The 21,392-nt window shown below is 35.4% G+C and overlaps 1 protein-coding gene across 17 annotated transcripts in view; it reads left to right on the top strand.

Annotated features, from left to right (window-relative positions):
• The window catches only part of Mbtd1 (mbt domain containing 1), a 63,664-nt gene that overhangs the window by 29,946 nt on the left and 12,326 nt on the right, over positions 1 to 21,392 (top strand). For 15 of the 17 annotated variants that reach the window (XR_007107560.1, XR_007107561.1, XM_047542696.1 and 12 more), the window contains 10 exons: positions 8,028 to 8,145; positions 11,105 to 11,239; positions 11,510 to 11,598; positions 11,797 to 12,031; positions 12,702 to 12,757; positions 13,080 to 13,184; positions 16,373 to 16,520; positions 17,509 to 17,591; positions 18,473 to 18,707; positions 19,202 to 19,279. Coding sequence is in view for 15 of the 17 variants with exons in the window: in XM_047542696.1 (XP_047398652.1) it covers positions 8,028 to 8,145; positions 11,105 to 11,239; positions 11,510 to 11,598; positions 11,797 to 12,031; positions 12,702 to 12,757; positions 13,080 to 13,184; positions 16,373 to 16,520; positions 17,509 to 17,591; positions 18,473 to 18,707; positions 19,202 to 19,279 (1,282 nt within the window). In the remaining 2 variants the exon portion in view is untranslated. Of the gene's footprint in view, positions 1 to 5,537; positions 5,655 to 8,027; positions 8,146 to 11,104; positions 11,240 to 11,509; positions 11,599 to 11,796; positions 12,032 to 12,701; positions 12,758 to 13,079; positions 13,185 to 16,372; positions 16,521 to 17,508; positions 17,592 to 18,472; positions 18,708 to 19,201; positions 19,280 to 21,392 lie in introns of all 17 variants that reach the window. The other 2 variants (XM_047542706.1, XM_047542705.1) reach the window with 1 other exon arrangement.

Below are 21,392 nucleotides of genomic sequence, written 5' to 3'. Positions count from 1 at the left end.
AAGACCCTTTAAAAAAGCTGTTCTTTTCAGAGCATCTGAAGTAATTCAGAATTAGTGTCAAAAATGTATCTGATGATAAGTTTTTTACTTTTGATTTATCTGTAATGAATTATCTCCAATATTTTAACTTGTCTAGAAGTTTAATTTATATTTAAAGATTCTTTCTACCTCTATCCACGTATAAAAAGAAAAAGGAATCCATAAAATAATGGAGTTTTATTTAACATTTTGTGGGTTTAGGGCTTTATTTTAAATAACCCAATATTAAATAACATGTGAACCAAAGTTTGGTTTCCTGTTGTCATAATCCAAATGAATTTTCCAGTCATTCATGGCCAGTAAAGAATTTTGATCACAATCTAGCATACTAATTCAAAGGTAGAAGTACAAATTAAAGCCCAGTTCATTAATTTGCTGAAGGTTTTTTTTTGTTACTATTATCGAAATTACAAATGTTAAATCCTTAGTGGCAATGCTGCCTTTCTAAAAACAACCTAAAGTGGAATCTTAAATACATATCTCGTGTTAAGTAGGCGATTTATTTTGCTGTAATGTTGATAATAGTGTCACAGTTGTAAAGTATATTACATGCATGGCACCTGCAGCTTTAGAGAACTACATAGCAAATCTATAACTCTGCTGTGTTAGAATGTTGCTTTCTAATGCTAAGAAGCTCAGAATTAGATGAGTTCTCAGTTATAGTAACTGTTCGTTCCAGATTCCTGTTTTCTCCTTCTAAATGGCCTTCATATATCTTCAGATCCGCTTTTTATGTTTTAATACCATAAATGGGTCAGCCCATTTTATATAAGTAGTCAGGATTTTTTTTAAATAGCACTTCAAAGTCCCAAAAGCACACTTTAGTTCCTGTACATATCTTTGAACAGTTAAACTACATTGAAGTTCTTTCTGAGCCTCGTTAGGTGGTATACACCAACTGCAGTCCCAGCTACTTGGAAGGCTGAGGCAGGAAGATCACAAGTTCAAGGCCAATCTGAGCAACTTAGCAAGACCCTCTCTGAAAGTATAATTTCAAAAGGGCTGGGAGAGTAGCTCAGTGGTATAGTGCTTGCCTAGCATGCATGAGACCCTAGATTCAGTCCCCAGTACCACCAAAAATATAAAGTTCCTGTGAGAAAACTTCTGTTTGAAATTGATTGATTTTGTTTTTTTACTTTTCTTTTTTAAGATTAAAATGTCCTATTATAGGTCAGGTAATTATACCCCTGGAAATATGTGGATTTCTTCTTCTTCAATTGAATTTATTGTAAAATTATGTTCCTGTAATAGATCTTAGCTCTTCCCACCCAACACATTAATGAACTAAAAAGAAAAAAACATCATTTGCCTTACAACTCACCTCTGTTCTTTTCCTGTCAGATAGATATTACTACTCTATTTTTACAGTTTAGAAAATAGATTTCATTGAAAAAGTTTTGGAAGGATAAATTCTAAACTGAGAATTGTTTCTTATGGAGAGGAGTAAAGGGAGTAAAATTGGAGATGGTAATCAAAGGTAAATTTTAGTCTCACCTTTATCAATTGGGAAAAACTTTATATTAATAATTCCTCAGTGTATCTTAATACTGTGAGTTTTCTTTGTTATCTTAATTAGGATCTTCATTTGAAACCATTTAGTTCAGGAAATTAGAACTCATGTTAAACTCAAGTTTCGTCCTTTAGAATTGACTTCATGGTCCGCCCCCAAGATAGTTTTCTTTGTCTGTAAGGGAAGTTGATGGCTTTGACTTTAGAAAACCTATTATCAGGAGCTGCTGGGAGCCAAAGACCCTCCCTTGTACTATCAGAGTCTTCTTGATACTTGCTCTAACTAACATAGGTTCATCATTAGGGCATCTTCCTTATAGCCTTTGCCATCTTAACCACATCAGTGCAGGTTAGGAGTCTTTCCCTGCTCCCAGGGGATTCTTTTCAAATATAATTTTAAAAATAAAATAAGACACCCAATGTGTAATGTGGAAGCAGAGCTCTGATTGAAACAGGAATTGGGAAGTGCTGGAGGGTGATATTGGTCAAATTATATTGTTATATTGTATATTGTGTGCATGTAAAAATGTGTAACAAATCTTTCAGTATGTACAAATATAATGCACCATTAAAAAAAATGTGTGTTGGGAAAGGCAGGAATTGGCATTGAATGTCTGGCTTCTTTAACTTAACCCAACCTCTTCTCCTGGAGTAAGGATACCGGATAAATCCTTTTTTCTTTTCTACACTTAGATATTATTGTAATTAGATATTATTTTCTACACTTAAATACCATTGTACTGAAATCATAGACCTTCAAGTATGGAATTCTTTCCATCATTTTTCTTTAAACTTCTGGGAACAAAATTTTGGCAAACTATATCTAAAACTGTCCTTTTGATGAAAGCACGGTAGTGACTTTTTTAAAAAAACCTACAATGGAAATTGGATACCCATTGTTGTTTAATGTATCTACTTCATCAGAATCTGTAATATTATGTTTCCATATATCTGATATATTATTTTTAACAAGGTGGTAGTTTTTCAGATGTTTAGCTATCAGATTCTTAACTATTACATATTACAGCACAAGACCTAATAAAATCTGACTCAGTCCTCAGAACACAGCCAGGATAAGAGGAAACTGCACTGATTAGGTTGGCAGGACTGAAGAATACTGCCAAAACTCCTTGGCTCACCCCTTCCTTGGCAGTCCCTGAAGTTGGAAACCACCAAACCACTTTTTTTTTGGAGTGGGGGCGGTTTACCAGGGACTGAACTGAGGTGCATTCAACCACTGAGCCACACACACACACACACACACACACCCCATTTTGTATGTTATTTAGAGAGAGGGTCTCACTGAGTTGCTTAGCGCCTCACCATTGCTGAGTCTGGCTTTGAAATCACGATCCGCTTTTCTTAGCTGGAATTATAGGTGTATGCCACTGCACCCAGTGACTGACCCACTTTTAATTAATCCTAAGTTTTATGATCACAAAACTGAGAAATATCTTTAAAATCTTCTTATTCACCTAATCCATGTAACTTTTTGCTTTTTTTGTTGTTTTGTTTTGTTTGAGACAGGATCTTGCTAAGTTGCCGAGACTGGCCTTGAATTTGCAATCCTCCTGACTTGGCCTTCCAAGTGACTGGGATTGCAGGCGTGTACCGATGTGCCCAGCTTCTGTCTCTTTTCAGTGAAGAGATTCAGTACTTTTTTAAGTAGCCAGATTATAATTTTTCAGCTTTGGACTTTAAACAGCTTTTCATAATTTAAAGTCTTTTTGTGTGTTTGTTAGGCTCTCAAAAGCAGTATCCATATCTATAAATTGTGAAAAAGATCTCCAATATCATTTGATTTCTGTTTATTCAGAACACTTTGCTTTAAATCACTTAATTTTTTAAAACTTTTTAAAGGCTATAATCTTTTAAATTGAAGCATTTCTTCTCATTGTTCACCTTATAAAATCAAGTGAAAGATTTCTTTCCTAGGTGTTACAGCACAGGCCAGGATTTGCTATTATCAAATGTATATGAAAGCTAAAATGTATACAAAAGCTAAAATCATATTCCTTCAGTTATATATTTACAGACTTAAGATACCTTCTGTTTGGTACCCAAACTACATACTCTCGTGGCTTGTTGATACTGTCATTGCTAAAACATTTCTCCCTTGAAAATAGTTATAGTTTTATGCCAAAAAGAATTCCATTGTAAGCTGAGCATGATGGCACATGCCTGTAACCCCAGGTATTTAGGAGACTAAGGCAGGAGGATGACAAGATGGAAGCCAGCCTAGGCAACTTAACAAAACCCTGCCTCAAAATAAAATAAAGGACTAAGGGTGGGGCTGGGATGTAGCTCAGTGGCAAAAATGTCTGCCTCGCTTTCACAAAGCCCTGGCTTTGACCCCCAGTTCCAGAAGAAAAGAAGGGGGGCTAAGGGTATGTATAGCTCAGTGGTAGAACGCTTGCCTAACTGGTGCAAGGCCCTGGGTTCAATCACCGGTACCACAACCAAAAATAAAGGTTCTTTGTACACATGTATGCTATGACTTTTTAAAGCTTTTCTCATACTTTTCCATTCTACCTCCTCAGATAAAATTGATATTACTTACATGATATATTCTAATTCTCTTTTTTGTGCCTAACCAGAATGTTAGCATTTTTGAAGGGATAAAGTTATCTGTATTTCTTGGTAATACATACCTAAATTTTTAAATTTTAAGAATAGAAAAACAAACATCTTTTTGTTTATATATATGTAGTAGCAATCGTTTATATTAAAATTCATGATCCTTTTTCTCAGCTATATGTTTATGAGTAAATTAATCTTTTTCAAGTAAGGTTATCTTTTGTTTTTTTGTGAGGTATTTTCTACCCTATCCTTGATCTGTACCACAAGACTTTTATTGAAAATAATAGGACTCGATCTCCATTATAACTAAAGGTGAATCCCCAGTGCTCATCCTAGACTGCAGAACTTTATAATAGAAATAAATTAGTTTCTAGCACTTGTCATGCTCCATCTGAGTTAGCTATTATGAAATAGATTCTCAGAAATTAGTGGACTCATAAAATGAAAATCACCTGTCTTATGTTTTAAAGCTTAATTAAAAGAAAAAAATTGGCAAAAAGTAAGAAAGCCTGACAAAATCTTGAGTATTATTTTAATTTTTGTCTTATTTTCTGAAGTGGTTTTTGATTCTCATTTGGGGTCTCCCTAATATTGAAATAATTTGGCTTTAACATGGTTTGTTATTTAATTATGGACTGTTTAAAACCTTTCGAATTAGTGGTCTCCGCTTCCTATTTCTTTACACATGCATAGCATTTTCTTATCTTTCATTTTCTACCCCAAGCATTCCATTTTCCTTTTGTAGTCTCCTTGAACTCCCCATTTCTCTACTACCACCACCTCAAAAAATAGATTCTGGTATCAGATTAAAAGTTGAGTGGACTCTGGAGAAGGTGGGAACAATGACTTTTTTTTTTCCTATTTCTACTTCTTGCCAATTCAGTAAGTAGTATGTAGAATTCTTACTTACTTCTAGTTAATTTTCTGTAATGTTTTCTCCTCTCTTTTGGCCAAATAGTATTTCATCCTTCTGTGCTAGATGGACCTTAGTAATTTTATACTTGTAAGTCTTAAGGTATTTAAAAGGTGACTTTTTGTACATTTGCCATACCATGGGGATAATTCTTTCTTAGTTACCTATGTGCAGCAACTTCAGGTCTAACCTTTACTCACTTATGTATCTGCTAATATTAAAGATTGTAGTTATCAAATAATGTAGTACTTTGGCGGCTCTGTGGAGGGAAATCTGTATTTCTGTCCTAAAGCATCGTGTGTGCCCTCTGAGAATCTGCATACTAGCCATCTAGGCTGATGGACTATCTGAGAATGTTCTTAAAGTTCTGAAAGTAAGACTTCCTGCCCCATTATTTTCTTACAGACAGGTAGAGGTTTTCATATTTGTATTGGGGATCCCTCAGCATTTGGATTTGGCCATGTCCTACAGGACCTGATGACAGCTTACCTTGCAGGGAAGGCGAGTCGCTCCCAGATAGCTCTCACGAGTGGCCCTGGAGCAGGAAGTGGTGGAGCAGATCTTCCTTGTTTGGGAGGAACCTGAGGTGGACCTCGCGTCCTGAGTCTGGAAGGTAAATTTGTTGTTACCTGTAAATGATGGTTCTGCTAGTTCATGCTATGCCAATCCAGACTTTCAGAGGTATCCCTCCTGCCAGCAAGAGAAGACAGATGACTTGGATGAAGATGGCTGTTAAGCCCTGGGTCATTTAGTCTTCCATACTTAAGAATATTCATTTTAAACAAAAGGGCAGATATATCTGTGAAATCACATTATTTCAACACATTGAGCACATACTATATACTATGACTATGGTGCTCTTTCTTGTTGATGTTTTTGTTTCTTCATTTTTTTCTTAGAATGAACCATATGGATTGGTTTAAGAGGGCCTAGCAGAACCACAACCTTACAGGCAAGAACAAATGTCACTTTCTGCTACTTTCTCCTATACCAATCCAGACTGTAGGGACCAAAACATAAGATCTCCCACTAAAGTGAACATTACCTTTGTTTTTAAGTGACCATATTAACACTTGGTTATCTTTAATAAAATGTGACTAAAAATTATTTTCTCCAAACAAATGCAAAGGCTTAAAAAAAAAAGTCAGTATGACAGATTGTCATATCTAGCTCAAAAGGGAGTCCTATATACCAAATTCACTTATCACCACGTGCCCACCTGAAAACTCCAGCTTGTCAGTATAACCATACCTCTTTCTTCTCAATGAAAAATAAACCAAATTCACAGATTTGGGAGTCAAGCAAAGAGGAGTGGATACTCCGCTTCAACTGAATACAATTTTATATATGCATTTTCCTGCATCTATCTGCTCTAATTTGTCATCCTTACAGAAATAAATACGTGGTCTTTGTATTAATATACATTAGCTTAGTCTTTGTTACCTGTCTTCCTTCCATCCTCTCCTTTTCTGATCATAACTGCTGGCAATAGGGATGGCCCTACAGTCTAGAATGATGTAGGGGGAGATAGCAGAACCTTAAGGGCCCAATCTTTAAATTTAAAAACGAAAGTAGTAGTCATAATAAATATATTTTTTGGCACAACACAGGGAGATAGGCATGTTTTCCCTCCCAGAATCACAAATAACCAAGATTGGGTATGTCTCCAAGTTACTGAGGTATGTTCATTGCTTGCTACTCAAAGGAGTAGCCATGAGTTGATTCTGTCTTTGGTTTCTAGATTTGTCCTACTTCAGTGTTATTTGATACTCTCTTCCTGTCCTTCAGAAATTTCACAAAACTATTGAGAGGATAGGAGTCAAATACTTTAGGCTAACCTCTTGTTGGGTTAGCATCCACCATCAAAGTGTGAGGGACTTTCAATGGAAGATGTTTGCCCAGTGTCCAAATTGGCTAGTTCTTGAAACTCTTGGATGTCTTAGTTTGTTTATCTTTGAACTTTGAGGTTACTTTGGTTTTTTCCTGGTTTATTCATATTATCTTTTAAAACCTCACCTAATCCTTTTATTTATATCCAAAGTTGTAAGTTATATTTAATGGAGAGTTGATTATCCAGGGCCTCAGAAACTATTCAGTATTATTGGCATTTTTATATATTTGTAAGTTCATTTACTTGATTTAATTTACCATTGCATAAACTCCAAATAATTATGAATTGCATTGTGGTTTAAGGATTAAAATGTAATAGAAGCGGTAATTTGGAAATGTCTTATTTTTAGAAAATCTCTGTGATACGCAGTCCATTTTGAGTGCCTATCTTAACCATTTGGCATGGAGGCTAGTGATTACCATTTTTAACATTTGAAGTTTTCTCTCTATAGTAATTCCTATATGACAAGGTTTGAAATAATTACTTAACAATTTTCAATAGTACTCATCTCCCAAAACTCTTCCAACTCCATCTTTTTAATAACATTATCCCATTTCCCTCTCGTCTATCTTAAATCACTGTATTTATATTCTGTGACTTAAATTGAAAGTATAGCCAGCTAAGTTGTGTTTCTCCTATTAATGTTGTTGGAAACCTCATTGCCGATTGGAATTATTTTTCTTTCTGCTCTTTGACTACATCTCTTAAAATTAAGGATTAGGTTAAGTGTATTCATTAAAAATGAGTTTTTTCAGGTCAGCTTTATCTCATGAAGTCTACCAAGTTTGTATTCAGCTTTCAGGAAAATTATTGTTTTACTTCTTGCATTAAGACTTGAATTTTGAAGTCAACATGAATCTATTTAATATTTATAGAGATTCTGTCTTCATCTTGAGTTTAATCTTGACCCTAACTTTTTCTAATTAGAATTCTGTTAAGGGGGAATGACAATTACCTTTCTGGAAGAAAACTAATGAATTAAAATGACATTTTTAGTTTAATACTTTTCTTTATTGATAGTAATGCTTAATTTTGAATGATATGTTTTAGGTCTTATGTTAATAAGATGATAATTTAATAATTTTTATATGACAGGCACCTATGGGGACCTGCTGGGGTGATATCTCAGAAAATGTGAGAGTAGAAGTTCCCAATACAGACTGCAGCCTACCTACCAAAGTCTTCTGGATTGCTGGAATTATAAAGTTAGCAGGTGAAAAGCATGCATGATCATTTGTTAGAAAATGGCAATGACACTCATGATTTTTTGTAAAAAAGCATTTTTATAAAAGATTTTGTAAATATTGCCAAATAAATGATATGACATAGAACAGGAGTTGGCAAATATTTTTCTATTAAAAAAATAAATAATATATTCAGCTTCGTGCACTATATACTCTCTATCACAACAACTCCTCTCTACCATTATAACATTCAAGCAGCCATAGCAGTACATAAAGAAATGAACATGACTGTTCAATTATTTATGGACACTGAAATTTGAATTTTATAAAACTGTCACATCTTATTGAAATGTTGCTCTCTTTTTTTTTTTTTTTTTTTCTTTTCTTTTCTTTTCTTTTCTTTTCTTTTCAACCATTTAAAAATGTGAAAATTATTCTTAGGTCCCAGGCCATTAAAAAAAAAAAAATTAGCCAGGCACTTGACACATACCTGTAATCACAGCTACTTCAGAGGCTGAGGCAGAAAGATTGCAAGTTCAAGACCAGCCTCAACAACTTAGGGAGACTGCCTCAAAATAAAAAAATAAAAAGGACTGGGGTATAGCTCAGAGTTTGAGTGCCCCTAGGTTCAGTAGAATAGTGGGCCAAAATATAGTTTGCCAACCCCTTATATAGGGAAATACTTTGAAAATTAACAAAGTTGAAGTACTAAAAAAAAAGTGATTAAAGTATATAATACTAAAAGTAAACAACTATTGCTAATATTGTACATCAGTGCTCCTTCCTTTCTCTTCATTCCCATGGCCTCCACTATCCCCAACCCTTAGGACTTTATGGCTCACATTAGGGATCCTAGTACATTAGACAGTATGGACAATTGATGTGTAAAAGAATAAGACTTGTGTTTTCAGTTAGCTCACATCTGCCAAATGTTAAATACAGGCATTGTGCAACAAGGTAGTCCACCAGTGATACTTTGGTACAGTAGGATACTATAGTACTTTAGAGAGGGACAGCCACTCAGATAAGAATTACCCTTACTTTACTGTGAGAGGGGGCTAACTGATCCTACTCATTTAATCTCATCTCCGCCATTTTCCTCAGAACACTCTGTATATTGCTGAAAGACTTAATTTACCTTAAATTTTTTTTTTTTACAGTGCTAGGTTAGCACTCTACTACTGAGCTACATCCCTGGGCCCCTAAAAATAATTCTAATTCCACTTTTCTGCTTAAGAATCTTTAATAGCTTCCTCATCCTTAAAAGATCAAAATGGTCACCATTTATACCTATTGATGAACTGTACCATATGCCACTCATCAAACTTCATTGCTCCCAACATAAACATCTATTCTAATGAGGCTAGTCTCTCTCCTTCATGCAACATGTTTTTTGCCATGTGCCTCGAATCACTTTGCAAGTGACTGTCCAAATCTTTGTACTTTCACTCAGTTCAGTCCCCACCTTTTCTTGAAATACTTCCATGAATAAGCATTCTGTAAATGCTTTATATCATAAGCATTATAATTTAAAATAACATTGTTTCTGTCCCAAATGTTTACGTCAGTTGCATTTTAAATAGACCAGTGCATTTATCCAGGCATAGTGACTCATGGCTGTAATCCTAGCAACTTAGGAGGCTAAGACACAGGAGGATTGCAGGCTCAAGTCCAGCTTCAGCAACTTAGTGGGGGCCTAAGCAACTTAGTAAGACCCTGTCTCTAAATAAAGTATTAAATAAAATATTTAAAAGTGCTGGGGATATTGCTCAGAGGTTAATCCCCAGTCCCAGGGGGAAAAAAAAAATCAATGCATTTAATATCCAAGGATTATTTCTAACTTCCATCTCTCATTTTATGTTTCCGTTTTATCTAATTGCTTGGTATGTCTTCTTTTAAATCACTTGGACCTTATAGACGTAAGCCTCATGTTGATCACAGAGTTCAATGACACTTAGCAAATTCATGAATTGTTCTATAAAGTACCAAGTTTTAGAACTTAAGATTCAATGTTTTAAGTTTTTATTGTATATATTAGTACAAGAAAATGCAAGCTCAGCAGGCATGCTGGTGCACGCCTATAATCCCAGCGAAGCAGGAGGGTCACAAGTTCAAAGCCAAGCCTCAGCAATGGCAAATGGCTAAGCAATGGCTAAACAACTCAGTGAGACCCCGTCTCTAAATAAAATACAAAATAGGATTGGGGATGTGGCTCAGTGGTTGAATGCCCCTGAGTTCAATCCCCAGTACCCCAAATTAAAAAAAAAAATTGCAATCTGAACTTGGCTCCTAGCCTGAAATACAAGTACATTGACCCTTGTTCCATGAAAGGCCTCAAATTAAGTCCTAACCTGTTAACATAAGGTTTGCTAAATTATAAACATGATTATATATTTTTCCAGAAAATAAGGCTTCCTGTTTGCCTAAGACATAATTTTTAAGTGATTTCACCTACTTTTGTGTTTACTGAATTTTTTACCCAGCATTTTTAAGTCTTATTTACAAATAAGACAGAATTTTAGATTGTTGAAGTAGCCACATTGAGAATTATCCCAGAGCAGTTGGCCACCTGATGAGATGATAAAGTGATTTCTTTGAAATATACTTCAGCTAGATTTCTGTGACTTGACAAAGTTTTACTAATTTATTAAACCTTTTATCTTTTGTTCTCGCAACTATTTTTTTCCTAAATTTTTAGAAATTATCCATAAATTAAGATGCATTCAAGGAAGGAAGCTGTATTCTAAAAACAGTTGAATTAATCACATTGAACAAATGATTCTCACAGTAGCAACAGCATCACATGAGGGCTTATTAGAAATGTAAATTTTCAGACCACCCAACCTCATCTCTTAACAGACCTTGCAGGTGGTTCTATTGCAGATGCACACTAAAGCTTGACAGTCACTACAAGATCCCATATCATTTTCTTCAAGGTTTCCTTGTTTGTTTGCCTGCCTTATATAGTGATTGATTTCTTGGTTTCAGGTTACAATGCCCTTTTAAGATATGAAGGATTTGAAAATGACTCTGGTCTGGACTTCTGGTGCAATATATGTGGTTCTGATATCCATCCAGTTGGTTGGTGTGCAGCCAGTGGAAAACCTCTTGTTCCTCCAAGAAGTAAGTAGTTTATTTTCCCTTCCTGTAGTTTTAAATAGATCTGACTTAGTGCTCTCTCACACATAGTAACCTTAAAGTAATATAGAAATTAAGATAATATTTTTCAATGAAAGTAACTTTTGTGCTGAAAAAACATGTTTTCTTTATTATTATTACTTTTGAGAACCTTAATACTCTGACTTACAGAGAAATATGTTACTTTTTTAACAAATAATTTATGGAGCATTGTACTTTCTGCTAAAGTATAACTGGTTATTTCTTTTGTTTTAGCTATTCAACATAAGTATACAAACTGGAAAGCTTTTCTAGTAAAAAGACTTACTGGTGCCAAAACACTTCCTCCTGATTTCTCACAAAAGGTAAAAACAGGATTTTAAAAGGACTGAAGAGTTCTTAAGAGAGAATAACTTTGAAGATTTTTAAGGAGTTGTTTTAATTTCATGAACTGGATGATCTAGGTCAAATATCGAGTGTATTCAGTAATTTTTATAGTATTTATTAAAATTACTTGTATATCTTCTTCATGAGTTCTGAACAGGTTCTGTTTTTGTTTTAAGGTTTCCGAGAGTATGCAGTATCCTTTCAAACCTTGCATGAGAGTAGAAGTGGTTGACAAGAGGCATTTGTGTCGGACACGAGTAGCAGTGGTGGAAAGTGTAATTGGAGGAAGATTGAGACTAGTGTATGAAGAGAGTGAAGATAGAACAGATGACTTCTGGTGCCATATGCACAGCCCCTTAATCCATCACATTGGTTGGTCTCGAAGCATAGGCCATCGCTTCAAAAGATCTGGTAAGTTCCGGTCACAAGAACTATTGAGAGTGTAATTGAGGCTGAATTATGCTACTTGGTTTCTGCAGAACAGCATAGATTTAAAATACCATCCTAGTTGTTTGGGCTGCTTATTCTATCTTAATTAGTGAAGGTTCATACCACAAATTAGTCTCCTAACTAATTCCTTTATATGCCTTCCACTAAAAAAATAATGCACTTTTCATGTATTAGGCCTTGGGGTAAGGCCCTGGGGCAATCCCCAACACCACAAAAAAAATGCATAGATAATATTTTTAATAATGCACTTTTAGCCATGACTAAAATTGTTTTTTTCCTCTTATCCAACCCATTTGAAAGATATATAGTCTTTCCCTTTCCATTGAGTTTTAATAAAAATGACAAGATTAAATGTGGCTAGGCTTGATGATACTTAAAACATGTTTCTGAAGCTGTAATTCCCAAATTATGGGATTACCAGCATTTTAATTGGCTGAAATGTATTTAATAGCATATGCACATATATCCTGAAGAGAGAAAAGACAATATTATTCACCTTAAATGTAGAAGGCATGTCTTTCTGCCATGTTTTAAAGTATTACATACCTTGTGAGTTTGAAGCCTTCAAAGAAACGTGATTTTTGGTCTTCTCGCAAATGCTGACAGATTAGTATGTAACTTTTCCTTGTAGATATTACAAAGAAACAGGATGGACATTTTGATACACCACCACATTTATTTGCTAAGGTAAGAAGTTTTTATAAGAACCCTCATTTGTAAATTAGGTTTGAAAGAGGGTTGTGGGTTTTTTTCCTAAAATTGTGGAAATCACAGTTACATATGTTCACTTAAATGGATTAAGATCTTATAATCCATAGGTGTCACAAATCTTTATTATACTTATTCTTAAATTCTATTTGTCTGAATTCTATATTCCCCAATGGAAATTTAAGTTACAATATTAGGTAGGAAGGAGAAGGAATCTGGTAAACCTTTTCATATCAATAATATTTCAGTATTAAAATGATAACATCTGTAACAGTGCATGTGCTTTCATATAATTCTTTAGGTAAAAGAAGTAGACCAGAGTGGGGAATGGTTCAAGGAAGGAATGAAATTGGAAGCTATAGACCCATTAAATCTTTCTACAATATGTGTCGCAACCATTAGAAAGGTAAGAGAATAGGTTTTGGAACAGAAATACAATTAAAGGAACAGGGCTTATGCTAGTAGAAGGTTAACTTGTGTGTGCCCGGATCTTCACTGGAACAGTTATTAGGAATTCAAAATGAATTTAAATTCTACTGTCAGATCTTTTTTTTTAATGTCGCTTGTTACGGTAGTCATTTTGTGTCTGCTCCTATTTTGTGGAAGCATATCCTGAGTTAGAGGTAAGAGTATTTCTTTAAAGTTACTTCCTGGTCAAAGCTAGTCCAAAACAGAATTATAATAAGGGTAAGTTTTTCTTCTATTTCCTGTGTTTCCTTTTTATGATTTTTATTCCTTTTTTCAGTAAGCATCAAGATTTCCTGGGGAACTTTATAATAATGGCCAAATCCCTTCCCTCCATTCCAATTTAATTAGTCTGTATTGGGACCTCTGCATTGGCATTTTTTAAAGGTCCCATGTGATTCTCATATACAGCCCTGGTTAAGAAACACTAATCCAGAATCTGGTTACATAAAGATGTAGTAAATTGTGGTTTACATCTTAGCACAGTTAAGCAAACAGTTGTGATGGCTGCCACATCCCATGTGCCTCTGTTTATACCATCACAAAGCTGCACAAGACTGGCCCCACGCCCCATCTTCTGAAACCAGTTCTGTCTGACTAGTGGTCAAACTGCCTGGTAAGGGAAATCGGATTCCCATGATCTCCTGCAAACCTGTGTAATCAGAATCACAAGAAATCTATATTTGTTTTAAAAAGAAGTTCTACAAGTGATCAACAGCCAGCTTTAGGACAGGGAAATGAAATGCCCAATGAAGAGAATACCAAGCTTCATTTAGAAAATAATGAATATTTCCATGCTAGATGTAGTTCTAACTCTTAGAAAGTTTACAGTCATATGGAACAAAAGTAAGATGTACAAAAATAAGCTTGATACAAGATAGCCTATAACTGCACCTGAAGGTGAAAGTATAGGTCATGTGTAGGACATGGCAAGTGTTCATATGCAGCAATGTCAGAGAAGTTGCACTGGATGTTTTGGTCAAGGTTTTTGTTGATGAGATACAGAAACCCACTCAAGTTAGCTCTGGGTCACAGTAGAGAATGCAGATGCAAGGACAGTGGAAAGGCACAGATACAGTATTATTCTCCCATCCTCCCAGGGCCCCTCTATCCTCTCTGCTCCATTGAGTCAATGGCACTTTTCTTTCACTCTTCTTTCTACTGGTCTCCTCCTCAGTCCTTATGCACTGGCATTCCTTAGCTCTGTTTTATATGAGAACCTTTTAGTTCCTTCCCACCGATGACAGCAATCTTTGTGTCTGTTAATTTTAAATGACTGAGAGAATCTGAAGAGCTGAGCCCAGCTGTTGGCTTGACTGCCTGTGTGGTACATACTAGTCCCTGGTCCTGTCAGTTTTGTTTAGAAGGAAGGAGAAAAGAATCCCATTGAGTTGTGGTACTTCTCTTCAGAGGCGGGAGGCAAAACCATTAGCTTGAAAAGAAAATTATTGTATATGTCCAATTTTAATAGAAATAACTAGGAAAAAGGAACCCAGGGACAGACTAAAGATAGTGCAGGCTTTAATGGTTGGTCAGGCCATCTGAACTTCTTTAGTAGACAGAATAAGTTAGCGATTGAACATAGGTCAAACTGTTTTAACTGTATAACAGCGGAAATGTTCATAGTAGATGACTGAAAGCAACAGAATCGAACAAAATAATCAAGAGAGGGGTAAAGGGGAAAGATAAAGAAGGGACTGAGCTGGACTTGGTGGTGCACGCCTGTAATCCCAGCAGCTCAGGAGTCTGAGGCATGAAGGTTGCAAACTCAAAGCCAGCCTCAGCAACTTAGGCCCTAAGCAACTTAGCGAGACCCTAAATAAAATATAAAATATAAAAAAGGCTGGGGATGTGGCTCAGTGGTGAAGTGTCCCTGGGTTCAATCCCCAGTACCAAAATAAAAGGAGGGACTGAATGTTTGAGATGCAGTTGTGGGACCTTATAGCCAATTACCTCTGAAGGAATAACGAAGGAGCTGTTAACTTGATTACCTTAGTTTAGCATACAGGTAAAATGCAGGACTAAGACTCTGGAAGGCATACCCAAATAACTCTAGGAATCATTGGCATAAAAGTTGACCATTAAACCACTCGGGGTGTATATTAAGTTTTCAAAACAAAAGAGCTACAGTCAGAAACTTTTAATGACTGGAGGTAAAAGGGCAACTATCAAAAGAAATGAAGAAGGAGTAATAGAGATGGAAATATTGATAAATAGACCATAGTATGATGAAAGTCTGTGAGAAAATGGTTTCAAGAAGTTAGGAGTTGTTATCAGGGACTTCCATGAGGCTGCAGTTTGAGGAGCGAAAGTGCTGGGGTAAAAGGTCACTAGATTGGGTCAACTAGGAGGTTATTGGTGAATAACCAATAACAACAGAAATGGTCCAGCAAGGAGTTGCATGAAATACCTTAAATTAGGCCTCTGGGTGTATATGGAGTCCATGGCCTATGCTCTTGTGCCTTTTCTGTAAGTTTAAGCCTATTTATTTATTGCTGGGATAAAATAATTTTTAAATATAATGGAAATTGGGAAACATTAGAGCATAAGAGATGATGTTTTTGGACTAAGGTCGTAGTGTTAACAGGACAAGAAGGAAAAGTTTGTCTTATCAAAAGGTGGGGAGAAGCTGAACTTCTCATTAAAACAATCTGAGGCATTAAAAAAGTAATAAAGAGAGCCTTTTCATGGGCCACTCTTATGGTTATGGAAGAACATGATGAGAGAGGTCAAGTTAGAACTTAAAGGGGAGGAAGGTTTGGAGAGACGCCCATGTGTGATAAATCAGAAAGTAAGTAAAGGCAATACTGACTGAGGACCTAGAGTGGCTGATTAAATTGTAAAAGAGCAATAACTCTAGTGGTTGATAAAGACACTCTTTCCCAAACCTCTGACATCACTTCTGTGTAGTTGTGCTTTTGTTTCTAGTGCACCCTGCATTTTTCATAGATTTTTTATTATAACACATTATTTACTATAATTCAATAAAGAAGCATTTTTTACTTTTCAGAGACCTTTATGCAGTACATTTTCCTTTCAGAATGTCATTTAATTTAAAGTAGTTTTTTTTTTTTTTTTTTTAATAATGATGTCTAATTTTAAGTATTTGGGATTCTCCTAATTTAAAAGGTGCTTGCTGATGGATTCCTGATGATTGGGATCGATGGCTCAGAAGCAGCAGATGGATCTGACTGGTTCTGTTATCATGCAACCTCTCCTTCTATTTTCCCTGTCGGTTTCTGTGAAATTAACATGATTGAACTTACTCCACCCAGAGGTACTTGATCTGGTGTAAACTTGGGCTTAATCCTTGATTTCTTCTTACATGGTACCTGTTTATATTAAACACAGCTCTAGATTTTCTTGGTATGTGGGTTTATGTACAATATATGTATTTATATTTAAATAAATAAATGCATATATACACGAGCTGCAGGATGCTCTAAAAACCTACAAGCATTATGTTCTAGCTAGTTTTAATAAATTACATCAGTAAAGAATGTTTACTAAGTTCATCCTAGTACTACAAAAAAGAAAATTAAAGGCTGTTTTACTTTTAAGTGTCATGGCTTAACCAGTGTTTTGTTGTTGTTGTTTTGTTTTGTTTTGTTTTGTTTGTTCTGGAAATTAAACCCAGGAGCATTTTATTACTGAACTACATCCCCAGACTGACCTTGAACTTGTGATCCTCCTACCTCAGGCGCCAGGGTCTCTGGGCTTACAGTCATGCCACCAGGCTCAGTTTAACTAGTGATTTTTTCTAATTTCAACATCTGGACCTTGAGATTTTCACTAAGCTGGAGGGAAGGTGAAAACAAAGGTTTCTAATAGTATTGGTTCAACAAATTTTCTCTCAAAAGAGAAAAATATTGCTCCAGAGTGTTAAGTTCTATTATGGTTCAGAAGCCTAGGATTGAAAATGCTAAAGTCTGAGGACAGGTCATTTCTTAACGATAGAGCTCTTGTCTAGCATTCTGAAACCCAGGTTCAATTTTCAGTGTGACCAAAAATCCCCTCAAAAATCTCTTGTAGACAGAACAGAGGAGAGTCACTTTTGCATTAGGGTAAGCGGACATACCTGTGTGTCTGGGAAGGCAGGATACCTGTAACACAAAGAACCTTTGCATTCTGCAGTATGAGAGCAGTTAGGAGATTTTCATTATCACCTAAATCTGAATTCTATGTGCTGAGTTACTTTTTATCTGCATTGTAATATTTTTGCTAATTTTAAATGAACTACCACTTAAACTAATTGTTTCTTTTAGGTTACACAAAACTTCCTTTTAAATGGTTTGACTACCTCAGGGAAACTGGCTCCATTGCAGCACCAGTAAAACTATTTAATAAGGTAAGTTTAAATGGCTGCATAATAATGATGACCACAGATGTGAATCATTATTGATCAAACATGTCTTTGCCTGTGTTGGAATAACCTTAATGAAGAGTAATATAAATAAATATTTAGTAATAAAGTAATATAAATATTTTCTTTTTTTTTTTTGCCCTTGAAATTTTTTTTTGAAATCATATCTTAGTTAAGTAAGAAATGAATCAAAGTTAGAAAAACAATACATTAAACACTTAAATAAAACCAGTTTGTGAATAACAAAAGCAGTCACTCAAATCAATCAAAATTATTATTGTAAATGCTGTTTTTTGTTTTTTGTTTTTTTTTTTTCCTAAGCACTGAGGTTTTATGAACGCTTCAAAATTAGGTCTGAACAATGACCTACACATAAGCTATTCAGAGCTCTTCCTACAGACTCTGCCTTATATACTACTATTACATTATTTCTTTCTTTTTTTTTTATTGTAAACAAATGGGATACATGTTGTTTCTGTTTGTACATGGCGTAAAGGCATACCATTTGTGTAATCATAAATTTACATAGGGTAATGTTGTTTGATTCATTCTGTTTTTTTTTTCCCTTCCCCCCCCACCCCTTTTTTCCCTCTATACAGTCCTTCCTTCCTCCATTAATATAAATATTTTCTTAGGAGAAAAGATTGTTCCTAAAGTTTTTAATCTGAGTGAAATAGAAATGAATACATATCATATCAGTTCTTGAATGCTTTAGCTTCATAATATGTTTGCATAATTAAAGAATGGAGATTTTTGGTTTACATTATGTTATTTGGCTACATTGCTTTTCTTTCTGCTTTCTAAATTTTGGTAGACTTTGATGTTCTTTTGTAAAACAGTGTTAATATTTTGTTTCTCTGTGTCAGGATGTTCCAAATCATGGATTTCGTGTAGGAATGAAATTAGAAGCAGTTGATCTCATGGAGCCACGTTTAATATGTGTAGCCACAGTAACTCGAATTATTCATCGTCTCTTGAGGATACATTTTGATGGATGGGAAGAAGAATATGATCAGTGGGTAGACTGTGAGTCCCCTGACCTCTATCCTGTAGGGTGGTGTCAGTTAACTGGATATCAACTACAGCCTCCAGCATCACAGTGTAAGTTGGTATACAGAAAAAGTGTCCTTTTGTAAAAATCAGCAATTCTCCAGAGGACTGTCTCACATAAATCATCTTGTGAGCTCACAGGACAAGAATATACCTATGTCTGATTGGTTGCCAGGTAAGATATTAAGACTAAACAACAATATCACAGAATCAGACCATGTGTACCATGGCAGTGTGAACTCAATAGTCAGTTACATAGTGACTATAGAAACACAGCAGCCACCAAATTAAACTACTTTTGTAGTTTTAATGAGTTTAAAATTATAGGCAAAAAAAAATGTATTAGTGTGTAATAAGTACTGTTGAGTAAATAGTGGAGTCTGTCTGGTTTTGAGGCTCATGGTTTTGTAGGAACAAGTATACCCTTATTTTCAGAGCATCATGTATTTTTATAAGCATAATGGTCTTCATAAAGATAGTTCATCTAAATTGTATCTAAAATTGTAAGTAATTATCTGGTACCAATTTTTCTTTTTATTTTTCAGCATCAAGAGAAAGCCAATCAGCTTCATCAAAACAGAAGAAAAAGGCTAAGTCCCAGCAATACAAAGGACATAAGAAAAGTGGGTCACCCTGTGGTGTTTACATACCTTTTCTCTTTGTTAACCAATTGGGGTCACAGTATTCTTGCACAGAAAATTATATCCTTGTGAGAACTGATGATTTGCATTATGTATTATGCTTAAAGGTGCAGTATGCCATAAAAGGCAAACCTTTTCAATCATGAGAAACACTTTCAATTGAGAGGAGAAATTCCTGCCATAGTATTTAAATCACACATGGTAAAGAATGGAGCCTAAGAATGATTCTTGAAATCATTTATAAACCTACCAAAAATCAATACTTCTTTTTTTTTTTTTTTTTTTTTTACTTCATTTGAAAAGAAAAAAAAAATAAGTACATGATACTTGGAGTTTAATAAACTCATCCTTCTGGGCTAGGGTGTAGCTTGGTGGCAAAGCTCTTGCCTTTCATCCCTGGGTTCCTAAAACAGAAAAAAATTCCTCCTTATAAAGTACAGCTCTCTTTCTAGAACAATCAGTCCAGTTTGATGGCTACCAAAGCAAATTTTTCTAAGTGTGCTCTCTGTGCTATATTTTGCCTTACCATGAATCATCATTGGCATTAATACCCACAGGAATATTAAAATATACTGATAACTATAACTGATTCTTTTAAAATCTTTTTTGGCCTGTAATCCCAGCTACTCAGGAGGCTGAGGCAAGAGGATCACAAGTTTGAGGTCATCCTAGGCAACTTACTGAAACCATCCAAAAATTTTAAAATTAAAAATGGTATGGGGATGTAGCTCAGTGGTAGAGCACCTCTGGGTTAATCCCCAGTACCAAAAATATGTCCACTCTCCCCCCGCCCCCAACCACATAGAAAGCCACAATCTTTATAACTTCATGAAACATGTCATAGAATATTTCATTCTAAGATAAGTTTATTTATTTTTGTTGAAAGATTTTTTTTTAAGCAAAAAGTTCTGGAAGGGCCGATTACAGGTGGTGCACACCTGTAATCCCAGTAGTTTGGGAGGCTGAGGCAGGAGGATCACAAGTCCAAAACCAACCTCAGCAAAAGTGAGGCACTAAGCAACTCAGTGAAACCCTGTCTCTAAATAGAAATACAAAATAGGGCTGAGGATGTGACTCAGTGGTTCAGTGCCCCTGAGTTCAATCCCTGGTACCAAAAAAACAAGTTCTAGAGGATTACAACTTTAAAGGCTTTACAGCTAACTTGCTGTATGTTGAAGTAACTGCTGAAAGCACCATGAAGAATTAAGTATATTCTATTTTTATCTTTCTGATTAGTTATTTTTTTATAATTTTTAAGTGAGGAACTTAAAAACTTCTACTGGCTACTGTAGTGGTGCTTTGAAAAATAAGTTTCTGACTGGGAATGTTGACACCTGTAAATCCCAGGAGTTAAGGAGGCTAAAGCAGGAGGATCCATAAATTCAAGGCCAAATTGGGAAACTTTGCAAGACCCTGTCTCAAAATAGAAAAAATAATAATAAAAAGGGCTGGGGTTGTAGCTCAGTAGTAGAGCATGCCTGGGCTCAATCCCCAGTATCTCACAAAAGAAAAGTTCTCTTCCCAGCATGAAACACTAATTGGCCTCACCCCTAGTGATGACCTGCAGATAGAAAGGATTGTCTCTTGCCTCTTTACAGGACCCACAGACCCAGAATTACTTTGCCCACCAGCTGCTTAGAAGGTCTGATATTCCCCTAAAAGAATTTTAGAGAGTATTGCCAGACCAGGCAGATCAGAGCATGTTCCCACTTACTGATATAATTAGGAAGAACTCATGTGGGAATTTTTTATTGTGGATTAACTATAGCACATGTGATCCCTTAGCTTTCTGTAAGGTGAATTAACAGGATAGTTTAACCTGTCTTACCACTTTCTGTTAGAAAACACTTCAGAAAATTGTGAGATTTCAGTATTTTTTTCCTAAGACATCAAATTAAAAATGGTTTTTATGCTACATGTGATGGCACATGCCTATATTCTTAGCTACCCTGGAGGCTGAGGCAGTTAGATCCACAAGTTCAAGACCAACCTGTGCAACTTAGTGACACCCTGTTTCAGAATAAAATTTTTAAAAGAATGAGGGCAGAGGGCTGGGGCTATAACTCACTGGTAGAGCTTGCCTGGGGTGCACAAA

This window comes from Sciurus carolinensis, chromosome 3 (assembly GCF_902686445.1).
Source record: "Sciurus carolinensis chromosome 3, mSciCar1.2, whole genome shotgun sequence".
Lineage (NCBI taxonomy): Eukaryota > Metazoa > Chordata > Mammalia > Rodentia > Sciuridae > Sciurus > Sciurus carolinensis.
Note: the sequence above shows the minus strand (reverse complement) of the source record. Positions and strands in the feature narration are given on the sequence as shown.